General features: G+C 36.8%; 1 protein-coding gene across 11 annotated transcripts in view; it reads left to right on the forward strand.

Annotated features, from left to right (window-relative positions):
• Positions 1 to 13,572, forward strand: part of LOC127421050 (adenylate cyclase type 2-like) — an 88,666-nt gene that overhangs the window by 58,037 nt on the left and 17,057 nt on the right. For all 11 annotated transcript variants that reach the window (XM_051663772.1, XM_051663771.1, XM_051663763.1 and 8 more), the window contains 7 exons: positions 1,383 to 1,553; positions 1,637 to 1,680; positions 1,847 to 1,927; positions 2,516 to 2,585; positions 2,741 to 2,838; positions 5,838 to 5,922; positions 11,455 to 11,592. In XM_051663772.1, coding sequence (XP_051519732.1) covers positions 1,383 to 1,553; positions 1,637 to 1,680; positions 1,847 to 1,927; positions 2,516 to 2,585; positions 2,741 to 2,838; positions 5,838 to 5,922; positions 11,455 to 11,592 — 687 coding nt within the window. The remainder of the gene's footprint in view (positions 1 to 1,382; positions 1,554 to 1,636; positions 1,681 to 1,846; positions 1,928 to 2,515; positions 2,586 to 2,740; positions 2,839 to 5,837; positions 5,923 to 11,454; positions 11,593 to 13,572) is intronic.

The following is a 13,572-nucleotide window of genomic DNA, read 5'->3' on the forward strand; positions in this document are numbered from 1 at the left end:
TTTCATTTAAACAATAGCTCTCTGCCTCCATTTTCATTTAAGAGCTTGCTTTGGGATCTTTTTCATTTAATTCTGACATGCCAATCAAAGTATCAATACTCCTTTGAGACTGTCTTGTTGGCTCAGAATGTCAGTAGTCCAAAGTCGTGAGTGCGAAACGTGCAAAGTTTGATAAAGAGCGAAGAAGAAACAGAGACAGAAGCTGTCAATGTTTTGGTTAGCAACTTCATCTGCAAGAGTCATAGTGGCGTTGTGAGAAAAGAGTGCCTAAACTAACCAGAAGGTCCAAATAAATTGACTTTAAAGGTGACACCCACTGTCGTTGAGTGACATGCCAATAACCATAACCCTGAAAATGAAAAGACACAAAGCTCATGCGTAAATGTAAAATTAACCCTAAAAAGAAAATGGATGCAAAATAGTGCTAAAATTAAATATAAAGGGACATTTATTTATTTAATGATTTATTCAGAATTTTTTTTCTTTTTCTTTTTTTTTCTTTTTTAAAATTTCATTATATATTTAATGATATATTTAAATTTTTATTTAATTATTTAATTTTGCATGTAATTAATTCATTATAGGTATTTAATTATTTAACTATTTAAATATTTAAATATTTATTTAATGCATTTCATTAATTAACTATGTATTTAATTATTTATTTAAATATTTATTTAATTATTTCATTTTGAGTAATTTGGCCCTCCATAAAAAATTTGATACTACTGAATAATCTAAAATTATGAGACAGAAAAAAAAAGAAAAAAAAAACAGAATATTTGGAATCAGTTGGATCTTATTTGATTCTTAGGATCCTTTAGGAGTGATTCCAGATATCCTAGAAATTCCATTATACAGCAGTTAGTTCCAGTCCACTAATTTGATTTGACAAATGGCCTTCCAAGGGTGCTGATATTTTGTATTAGCAGACTGGAATGTTTCACTGTTTGTATAATTATGCTTGTCTTTTTTCGGGACATAGAATTCAAATGCTTGATCCTACTCTGGCTTCTTTTAGAACTACATTCTTCATTGGCAGGGCAAACAGAAACTAAATAGCTGGCCAAATTTTGTCTGAAATGTCAGTAACTCTATAATAACGTCTTGTTTATAGAAATGTTCCATAAAATCATGATCACACTTGCAGTCACACTGTTCTACACTGTTCGGCCAAAGACACAAGGCCACAGGTATTTAGTACATCTGTGATGTCCAGTACAACAGCCCTCAATCTCGTGTGATATTGCTTGATTAACAATCCTGTACACATTCCATTTTTAGCAAGGGTTCCATCTTGATCTGTGGGTTTCTAGGCTGTAACACCTATAGTTCATAACACATATATTTAACCTCATCCTGTATAATATGGTGTTACTTAGGTAGAGAAACCCCAGCTCCCCTCCCGGCTTCGTCCCACTCTGGATGGTGGCAAGATGAGGGCCACTGTCCGCATGACGCAGTACCTGGAGTCATGGGGAGCGGCCAAGCCATTTGCTAACCTCCACCACCGAGACAGCATGACTAATGAGAACGGCAAGATCAACACACATGTGAGTGAACCACAGTATGACTTTCAATGTGATATTGTAATCTAGAATATTTCAGATTTTCATATGGGTTCATTTTTGTACAGGATGTGCCGTTGGGGCAGTATAGCTTTCAGCAAAGCTCTGAAAGGTCTGTTTTGTACTTTGTGTTACTTTATATGATGATAATGAACATAACTCCAAATTCAAGTGAATATCATTTCAGAACATTTACACTGACCTCATCTGCATTTCTGAGGTTGCTTGAAGTCTCTGTCCTCTTCTTTTTCACCATATCCCCTCACCCCAACTTTCAGAACAAAGTCGCAGAAGAAAAGATTTGAAGAGGAGTTGAATGAAAGAATTATTCGCACCATTGATGGCATCAACTCACAGAAGTGAGCATCCATAATGTTCTGCATCTTATCCATGTCGATGAACTCATGAGTTTTCTGCAAGACAGCACAAGAAATAGCAACATTTCAGTTTAACAAAGATTATTTTTTGGGAGTTTACACATTGTAAAACACATAAATAAATAAAGTGGACAGTATAGAGCTGTATAGTATAACAAAGGGATCAGACAATTATTCTTAGGCTTATAATAATGTATTCTAGCAGCGTTTATTGTGTTTTCAGATCTTGTGCATTATTTACAGATAGCATACTTTTATATTTGATATTTTATAGATAACAGCATGAATTGAAGTATTTGGCATAAATGGCCAAAACCGTCTATTATTTTGTATAGTTAGAAAATAAATACCCTGATAAAGGTATAAAACCCAAAAGTCAATGCCAGAGGGCCCCTTTTTAAAAAAAAAAAATAAAAAAGCATTCTGACACTACATATTACAATATTTTTTTCAGTGCACTTTCAAAGCATTTTCTCCATTGTTGTCACAGAATAACATTTTATAATAGGCAGTCATCATGAAAACCAGCATTTAATTGTTATACATGATTTTATCTATGCTTTCCACCAGACAGTGGCTAAAATCTGAGGACATTCAGAGAATATCTCTATTCTTTCACAATAAGACCCTGGAAAAAGAGGTACAGTCAACCTTCTAATGTGATATGTATCACAAATAGATGTTTTATTGTGCAGAGAAAAATATGCCTTCACAAAGATATACAAAAAATGAAAGAGCTGAAGTATTTCATTGTTCACTCAGAATATTCAAACTTTCTTTTCTTTTCTCTAACAGTACAGAGCCACAACTCTGCCAGCCTTCAAGTATTATGTCACCTGTGCTTGTCTCATTTTCTTCTGCATTTTCATTGTGCAGGTTTTAGTCTTGCCAAAGTGAGTATAATCACTGTGACCTCTTACTAGTGTCTCGTTTTCTTTCACGATGCAATTACGCATCACCATCGTGTTCCACAGCACTTAGAACAAGTGGCACATAATAATATTACAACATCTACACAACTGAGAGAAAATGAGTGCGACAGTAAAGATTTAAATGATAGAAACGTCAATGCGTGCCTAAAAAAAAAGACAGCCCTGAGCAGACAGCTATAGATTTTTTTTTTAATCAGAGGCCAATTTGTTTGGAAATAATGTCTCTTTCTATGAATTCAGACAGAAAAATCTATGCAAGGCACTAATTTACTGTTCATGTTGACTGAGAACACATTCACAAGAGGTGAGAATGCACAGCTATATTTTCTATTTTGTCTTAAGCCGTGTTCTCACGTCCTGATATTGATTTTCTCTCACATTTATAATGAAGTACAGCACTAAAAAAGACTGGCTAAATGTTTATGCTACTCAAGCGTGAATCTCATTAAAACATGTCCAGGTCACATTTCACCCCCAAAATCAGTAGAAAAGAAATGGAATTATATATATATATATATGTGTGTGTGTGTGTGTGTGTGTGTGTGTGTGTCACGTGGTTATCAGGAGAGATGAGAAGTGGAGGATCTATCAGCAGACTTTTAATGAAGACGCTGAAAACACTGACAAATATTAAACAGATGAAACAACACTAAATAACCAACTAATACAACTAAGAACTGACCAAAATGGAAGAAAACTAGAGGGTATTTATACAAACGAGTTGATGAGGGAATGGAGAACAGGTGAAGAAGATGAGGAACAGATGGCAGTGATGAGGGCAGTGCATTATGGGGAATGTAGTTCGGGGAGAACTGAAGACAGAGGACAAGAACCATATAAAAATAAGAGTCCTTGGAACAGAACAGTGAATAACTGACAAAACGGTGAAAAAATATATTTTTCTCCCAATTTGGAATGCCCAATTCCCACTACTTAGTAGGTCCTCGTGGTGGCGTGGTTACTCACCTCAATCCGAGTGGCGGAGGACAAGTCTCAGTCAATCCACTCGTCTTATCACATGGCTCGTTGTGCATAACACCGCAGAGACTCCCAGCACGTGGAGGCTCATGCTACTCTCCACGAGGAGGTTACCCCATGTGACTCTACCCTCCCTAGCAACTGGGCCAATTTAGTTGCTTAGGAGACTTGGCTGGAGTCACTCAGCACACCCTGGATTCGAACTCGCGACTCCAAGGGTGGTAGTCAGCGTCAATATTCGCTGAGTTACCCAGCCCCCCCCCCATGGAATTATATTTTGCATGAATACAAGTTAGTAAATATACAATATAGTCATGAAAGTAATATCACAATGCATGATTTGTTGCATTGTGACTTTATTTTCATACAATTTAGCATATCAACCCCCAGATTCTCATTATCGTAATGATCTGGATGGTTTACTTTTGTTTTTGTTTTTTGTAATTCCTGTTATTCTCAAAGATGATATTCATGAGATTCTCTTTACTGAAATATAGTGTTTTTTTTATTTTTATTTTTTTATTTGTTTTTTACAGTATTACAATTAAACAAATACATTTATGTTTTTACAATTTGCAAACCCTTTTATACAAAGCAAGTTACAGTGTGTTCCCTGAAAATCAAACCCAAGACTGTACTGTTGCTAGCACCATGCTTTACCATTTGAGCAACAGGAACCCCAGAATACTGTACAACAATGATTCTTTGTAATTATTTAAATCAGCATTAGGTAGTACAACAAATACTACCCTGATGTATAAATACTATGCGATTTGAATTATATTTTGTTTGATTTTTTCATCACACATACATATACACACACAATTTAACATTGAACCTAATAATACAAAATATTACAATGAGCAATTTATAAAAGTGATAACTGCTAGAATAACAGAGCATTTGTATCTGTTGCTCTTCCTCGGTGTGTGACAACAGATACAAATTCTCTTTTATTCATGCAATTATCACTTTTATAAATGACTCATTGTAATATTTCTTTTTTTAATGTTCAAGATTAAATTGTGGGAGTGTATGTGTGTGTGTGTGTGTACTGCTGTCTACATAACAAACTGCCTCTTGAGGAATAATAATAATAATAAAATAAATAATAAAAACATTTCACAATGCATTAGAATCTTAATGATCCTAAAAATAGGTTTAATTTTCATGGAGCAAAATTGTATATCTTTCCAAGCTTGAACTTGGAGTGAAATGTGACCTGGACATGTTCTTGACAGGTTTCATAAGATTCACCTCCAAATACAAAAAAGCCATTAAATTCTTGTTTGTCCTCTTTCAAACACGCCGTGTATCATCAGAGTTCTTATTTCTTTATGTGGCATTCCATCTATTTCTTCTCTTTTTATGTCAGAGAATGCATGTGGAAAATTGACAAAGATTGAATGCCCTACTCATGCGTGATGCACACAAAAGCAAGCAAAAGCAACTATTCATGAATGATACTTAAAGTGCATGTGCTTTTGGGCCTGGGTAGCTCAGCGATTATTGATGCTGACTACCACCCCTGGAGTCATGAGTTTGAATCCAGGGTGTGCTGAGTGACTCCAGCCAGGTCTCCTAAGCAACCAAATTGGCCCGGTTGCTAGGGAGGGTAGAGTCACATGGGGTAACCTCCTCGTGGTCGCGATTAGTGATCCTCGCTCTCAGTGGGGTGTGTGGTAAGTTGTACGTGGATAGCGGAGAGTAGCATGAGCCTCCACGTGCTGGGAGTCTCCGCGGTGTCATGCACAATGAGCCATGTGATAAGATGCGCGGATTGACTGTCTCAGAAGCGGAGGCAACTGAGACTTGTCCTCCGCCACCCAGATTGAGGTGAGTAACCACGCAACCATGAGGACCTACTAAGTAGTGGGAATTGGGCATTCCAAATTGGGAGAAAAGGGGATTAAAAAAATAAATAAATAAAAGTGCATGTGCTTTTGAGTATCACTGATGATTAGAGATTTTGTCTTTTACAGAACCACCATCCTTGGAGTATCATTTGGAATGGCCTTCCTGCTGCTAGCCTTGATCCTCTGTGTTTGTTTTGCTGGTCACATACTGGTAAGTGGAGCTTAGAAATAAATATAAACTAGCTTTCTTTGAGAGAGGGAGAGTCTTAACCGAGTTACTCTGTTCCAAAACCTAGTGAGCTGCCCTGCTGTCCATTGTCCACATAAACAGATGCCTTTTAAGGTAGCATCCTAACTGAAATGGAATCTAATAAGTGGCTATGCAAGTATGTCAATAGAGTTTGACCAGATCCTATTTAGCAGAGACAAGCCACTTCTATTTAAATGAATGGGAGAAACTGGAATGCCCAACCAAGAAGCTCTCACGCCCAACGGTCAACAGATGTAGAAAGGAAATCCCGCCTTACAGGTAAAAGAGCCAATGACCTTTTAGATACAGACATCGCCTGTCAATCATCTCAAGAATGCAATGCGTATTAGCTATACAAGCCGGGAAAATGTACTTTATCATGTTGCTATACTGTAATAAGCATAAAATACATAGCACACAAAAATTAGGTAAATATTACATTTGTTATTGGATCGGGCTTTTTGCATGCAATGGATTCATGCTATGCTGCCTTGGATTTTGGCTAAAACAAGGTATTTTCGGAGGCAGCATAATTGTGTGTTATTTAAATAATAAAGCCTATACCCTTTGGAACGGGCTTTGCTTAAGTATGTCTGTAATGCCTTACAATACTGCCTACAGAGGCAGCTCTGTATTCAGATGCAGACACGTCACATGCATTTCTTTGCCTGGAGGAAATCACTTTGTGTATTGAAATGACATTTAATAAGTTGGAGACCCTCATCTTGTTAGAGAAAATGTCATATGAGAAGAAAAACACCATATCACTGCAATATTGAAATTTGCTTGCTTTAGCCTGAGGAACAACAACTCTTTGAGAGCTTTGGCTGTAATCAAATTATGAGCTTCTTTGGACCCGTGGAATGTAAATGGCTTTAGTAAATGTCACCTGTACGCCTCTCAATTTTCTTTCTCCCCCTCTCTGTCTCTCTTAGTATATTACTATAGATTCTGTGAGGGTAAAACGTCTTATTCAACATTCAAGGGGCTGTATATTTATGCTTACACTCAACTGAACTTCGGCTGACATAAAAATATGTACACTTCTGGCGCACGCATTAATAGTAGTTTAGCATGGGAATTAACTGATAAGGAGTGACTACTAGCCGCTTTGAATAATTTTTTCCTGTTCTTGATAGATAGGACATGAATCACACTACACAAGTCATGTGAGTACACCAGAAGATATCACCTGTGTGTGACAGTTCAAACTTTAACTGGCCAAATCATTTACCAAAGCAATTGTTTCATTTGACTTAAAGCTCAAATACATTTTATAGTGTCCTTCAATGCCTCAAATAGTATCACACCTAACTCAAAGAAACTTTAATCTCAACCAGGGTAACGAAAAAATAAACCCATGTCATAACATAAAATGACATAATTAACATTAAACAGAACTTAAAATATAACTATAATGCCCAATAACTTTTAAATGTTTATTAATAACACCCACAAACAGTCCCCATAACCTGCACAGATGTACCTCATTAATTATGCAATGACAACATCAATAGCAAGTCCTCAAGCATTAACAACAACAGACGTTAAAGTAAATTTCTGGTAAGGACTATAATTCAATGTAGTTTTAGCATCTGATATTCATTTAAATAGGTAAATGTGCCATTTTGCCCTTTGCACCAAGAACATTTTTAAAAAAAATGCAGATGTCTGATCGATCCATCTAACCACTAATCTACAAAAGCACAGGAATGAATGAAAGTGGATGAGGGCATGTTGGCTAGTTGTCACTGCCATTCTATGTTGTTTCTAGACGTGTGTTGAACCGTAAGTAGATGTCCCGATATACACAAGTCCAGATTTTTATGTAAGTAGTTATAACTTGCATGATATGACTTATATGATAGTCGTAGAATGACCAAATACTGTTTGCACAATGTTATCAAGCTTATCACGTAAAATAACAGGTTTTAAAACCTATGTGGGTTTTGTGTTATTCTTCTTTCAAGAGGGAAATTTGACTTAATTCACAGTAAGACGAGATTGAGTCATAAAGTCAGCAGCATTAGGCAAAGTAGGATAATGAATAATATTGCTTTGTATCCTATTATTGGGGATGAGGAAATAACTTTTACACTTAACTCTTCAAGTCACACAATGTTGAATGCAATACGCCGTTTTAAAAAAGGTAGAAAACACAGGGCGTTTTGTGCTTGTGTAATGTTGTTGAATGCAGACATAAACAATAAAACGACTCTCAAACTATTTAATAGACACATAAAAAAGAGAGACCCATACACAAGAACACGCAGTTGAACCAATACAGTGTTCCAGAAGTATCCGAAACTGAAGAAAACTGCCTCATCAAAGGTATGTGTGAACTCTCTGAATGCATACCATTCACTCACCAGCTCGACTTGCTTTGTCCCATATCTGTTTTTTAATGGAGCCCCAGTTTCCGTTGAAGACACAGTATTTATAATGATAAAAAGGGGCCACACTGAATTGCTGAGACCTTGGTCTCCACACTAGCCTAATTACCTTCTTGTTTCTTTTTTGTGTCTGAAAAAATATCAGCTTGAGTGATGATACTTTTTACTGGGTTGTTTGTGATCTATTTTTCTCACTGGTTGGCAGTAAACTCAAGTCCCCACGGGTTTCGGGGCAGTATATGACGGGATATTTTTATAAAGCTCTGTGGCACTCTTGTTTTGTGTGTCTTTTATAGCAGGCCACTCTCACAACCAGCTGTCAGTGTCAGGAGTGTCTAGAGCTATGTGGAATTTAGTGCAGAGCATTTTTCAGCTTGTTTCCTATTTCTCTGATGTGAGAGTTCACATGGTCTTCCGCTTTGCCCACAGTTTCATGGATATGAAAGAAAGAGCTAAGGTTGCCTCATAAAAGTGCTATGTTTAAAATACGTAACTAACAGATGATTCACTGGCGAGAGGGTTTTTAGCGTTATTTGTTTAGCTCCTCTACCTCTTCTACGCCTTTAAATTTGAAGTGTGAGGTGTTCAAGGTCAAGGTTGAGTGTTACACTGCAGTTCCAGTAATACTCATCATGACAATGCAACATAACAGTTTATCCACTGAGTAAAGAGAGGGTAACACGGCCTCTGCGGAGTGTAATGCATATTACATTAGTGCTGCATTCAGAATTGTGGTCTCTTGAAGGCCATCAAGACTTGTTGCAGATAAAATCACACTAGAGTTTACTCTTTTTTTTTTTGTTCTTACATTGTGTTCTATGTAAGCATGACACATCAAGAATAAACTCTGTGTCTTCCATGTAAATCTAAGTTGTGTTAAGCAGCCATGGGTAACATGAATGTCATTGACTTGGTTACTATTTCTGTGGCATTGAGTTTGGTAGCTATGCCTACAGTGAAATCTCATTAGCCCAGAAACCAAGCTACTGTTGTAGATAAAAAACAAAACAAAAAAAAACTTGCCAATAGAGCGCAACAGTCTGCTTCCATTAGTAAAAATTCCATTACATTTTTCCTCGGTGTAATTGATTTTTAATGATATCTATAATTCTTTAAAGACAGACCTAGCTCTGGAGTTTTTTATCGATGAAATATGCCTCTGTTGAAGCCAACAGTCCACATTAGTTTATTTTTTAAATAGTGTTTAATAGCAGAATCCAGGTGAAGAACTACACCAGAGATTTTATAGTACTGAGATAACAACCTTCACGGTTCTGTCATTGGAGAGAGCATAACGGCTGTAATGGTCAGCTAGCATTTTACGACAGTTTTCTGACGCTATACAAATAAATGGAGATAGCCATAAACTGACACCTTCCGGTCGTAAAATCTTCCATGACTTCTCTTATAAAACAGCAATTTTATCACAGTAAACTCCACACGTAGTTCACTCCAAAAGGATTGTTTAGTGTAAAACATGTTGAAGATTAGCAGACAGGCGGTTAATTCATTAAATGATGAGCTGTTTCCTCACTAAAGCAGTTTATTCAGTGTTGTGAAGCATCCCATTACTTATAATCAACAACTTAAAATCAAAAGTTTTATATTTCCATAATTTTAAATTAAATTACATTATTTGCAATGCTTCTTAAATATTAACGTTCTTTAGACAAAATATATGTCCATTGATTTTTGAAGGAACTCTTTACCCATGCTGCCTGTTTTCATAAAAGGACAATCTGTAGAGGTTGTTAAGAAGTATAGATATCTGGGACTGTACTTGATGACAAATTAACTTTTGAGGCTAATACCGATGTAATCCGATATGAAGCTCTCCAGTGTATGTATTACTTGAGGAAACTTCGCTGTTTTAACATAGATGTCACCTTTATGGAAATGTTTTATTCTTGTTTTATTTCATCTGTTTTAACCTTTACTTTGATTTGCTGGTATGGTAACCTTAACATTAGGAATTAGGAATAAGAGCAAATTGAGCAGCATTGTTAAAATGTGTATTAAGATAGCTGTCTCTGAACTTACAAATCTGACCCAATTGTATGTGACTAGAGCTAGTCCTCTCTGACTCTAGTCATCCTTTGTCCAATGACTTTTGGTTGCATCCCTCTGTTCGGAGATGCAAACTTCCACAGTGCAAGACCAATAGATACAAATACTCTTTTATTCCAGCGGTTGCCACTTTCATAAATGATTTATTGTAATTGTTTTTTTGTGTTTTTATTATATGTGCCTGTGTGTATGTACTGCTGTCTACATAACAAATTGCCTCTTGAGGACAGTAAAGCTTGAACTTGAACTTCATGGGATTGTAGTTCATTCCCTCATGTAAGACTTTACGTACACAGTCTTGTATCTTTTGTCTTTTGTCTGATTTTCAAACACCATTTTGGCATAACAGTGGTAGGAAAATCAGTGTACCTGGAAGATAGATTCTATAGATGTTGTGTATAGAATATTGAGAAGAGAAGGTGCCCAAGCACCGAACCATGAGGTATCCCCGTGTTTAGTTGATGTGGCTTAGACACTGCTCGCATTCAAGATACTCTAAAGCTTAAACATCAACTTCATGGGATTTTAGTTAATTCCCTCATGAAAGACTATATGTACACAGTCTTGTATCTTTTGTCTTTTGTCCAATTGTCAAACACCTTTTTGCTTCAAATCAAAGTTTGATTCACCTCGGAAATGGTTGGTTTGGTTCATGGCTTAGAATGCTTCCTACAATCGACTGAAAAATAACATTCTGTTCTGCCTCCATTCTGATTTAAAACACCCACTTTTTACAAACAAATCAATTCCTAATCGATAGAATGAAGTCCAAAAATCCTGTAAAATGGAATATAAATACTGTTTTATGTTGACTTGAACTCAAAGTTGATATCAGGGCACAGATGCCCCGTCTTTTTATTAGCATTGCATTCACTCAAATTGAACTTACATTTATTAATGCGTCTGTTATGGAGAACAATCATAACCTTGGGCATTTGTAATAGAAGCAAATATGCTGATGACGTTGGTGGGAGTCTAAGCTTGTGTTTTTTTTTTTTTTTTTTTTTTTTTTACTTTTCTCTTGTTCCCGTAGCAATGGGGCAAAGCAGCTTCCTGCACTATGCCCCGGCTCCCCGGCTCCTCTAGAGTCATCACCAACAAGCCCTGGATACGACTTGCACTTACCTTGGCAACCACTGCACTTGTACTGGTCATGGCCGTGTTCAACATGGTAAGCATTACTACTGTCTAATACTGGTCCTATCAACTAGATTGGATTGCATTTGAAATGACCATGATTCATTATATTCACTCATGCTTCATTATGTTCATCATGACCATGCATGAGCGTGTTCAATAAGAAAAGGTTCCCTGCTTTCATCATGGGTACTTTGGTTATGGTAATGTCAACACGGTGAACAGCCTTATTGGCTTTATGACTCAGTATTTCAAGGAACTCTTGAGGAATAATGGTAACATTAAAAGCCTTGCTCTTGCTTTGCCTCTTAATCCTCTTTTAGCCAAAAATATTCAACCCAATCCCTCAAAACCATCAATATCACTGGTTCTGCAGAGCATGTCACATGGGAGTTCCCTGTATTTGTATAAACAGTGTTAACTCACCCTATAATCACTTAAAGGGATAGTTCACCCAAAAAGGACAAATTCTGTCATCATCTACTCACCCTCATGTTGCCCAAACTCATATGTTTCATTCTTCTGTGAAACACACAAGAAATTAATTAGCATAATGTCCAAACTGTACTTTTCCATAGAACAAAAGTAGATCCATGCCGCCACTGTAGGTTTGTCAGGCTGGAATGGAAGGTAGATCATAATGCTGTTGGCATAACAGTGGTAGGAATATCCATGTACCTTGAAGACAGATCCCAAAGATGTTGTGTACAGTATATTGAGAAGAGGAGGAGCTCAAGCACCAAACCCTGAGCTACCCCCATTTTTAGATGATGTGGCTTAAACACTGCTCACATTCAAGATACTCTAAAGCAGGGGTTCCCAGACTTTTTTTGTCAGCCAAACCCCTTTGAGCTAAATGTTTTACTTGAAGGACCCCCTGATATTTTAAGTGACATTAACCTTTTGAAATATAATTAATATTACATCTTTGCACTTTATCTTTCTTATTATACAGTATTTATATTTTAATGAACCTATTGTTCTTTTTTTATATTTTATTTCATTCAATTCACCATTGGCATTTCTATCCCATTCTCAATCAGAGATTGCACTACAGTCACAATAGTCAAATTTATAACAAAAAAATGTTATGCAATCCCTACACTCTCTCATGAACCCCCTGGAGTTCCCTAACAAACCCCCAGAGTGTTTCCGAACCCCCATTTGGGATACCCAGCTCTAAAGCATCGACCTATGACTCAAAGCAGCAGAATGCTGATGGGTTTTAGTCTGCTTTAGAGTCTGCACCTGTCCCCCGCAAGCATTTTTCCACTTCAATATGTCCCCATATGGGACGTCTTTATTTCTGCTATATGGGAGAGTTGCCAACCCTACCTTTGAGAGTTCACTTTTGAAATCTGACTGATAGTTGCCTAGCCAGTTGTTCTGATATGTGCAAAAATTCTTGGTTTGCATACAACATAAGGCACAGTGCACAAAGTAAAAGGAGGAGGAGGGTTAGAAACTGCACGTTTTGCTGGTACGCATGTATCGTTGACATGCTGGATTTGAATGTGTAGAATAACAGGATCTAAAATTTGGCTCAGGATTGCAGGTATTGCTCACAATTTCAGTCGTTCCCGCAAGTTCCATGTTTATAATGCGGTTAACTCCCGCACATATTTATTCACTTTAACATGTAGTTGACAATTAATAAACAAATCCAGACAGATGAACAAATCAAAAACTTTGTCTTACCATCGTACTCATTCCAGTATCAGTGCAAGTAAATCAGCGCTTCCGTGTCTCTCTCTCTCTCTCTCTCTCTCTCTCTCTCTCTCTCTCTCTCTCTCTCTCTCTTTCTCTCTCTCTCTTTCATGATTCAGATTTGGCAGCTTATTGGACGCTTGTTGAGTTTAGATTGAGCACATGCAGTGAGCAAAGGAAGCGCTTTCCTGCATATTTGTTGAACTTAAAGATGTTAAAGATGTATAAACTTATTAAAACCTGTTAATTCGACACGCAAATGGTGTTATGCTGTACCACGTCTCTGCAAGCAAGTGATGCAATAAAA

Source organism: Myxocyprinus asiaticus, chromosome 30 (genome assembly GCF_019703515.2).
Source record: "Myxocyprinus asiaticus isolate MX2 ecotype Aquarium Trade chromosome 30, UBuf_Myxa_2, whole genome shotgun sequence".
Classification (NCBI taxonomy): domain Eukaryota; kingdom Metazoa; phylum Chordata; class Actinopteri; order Cypriniformes; family Catostomidae; genus Myxocyprinus; species Myxocyprinus asiaticus.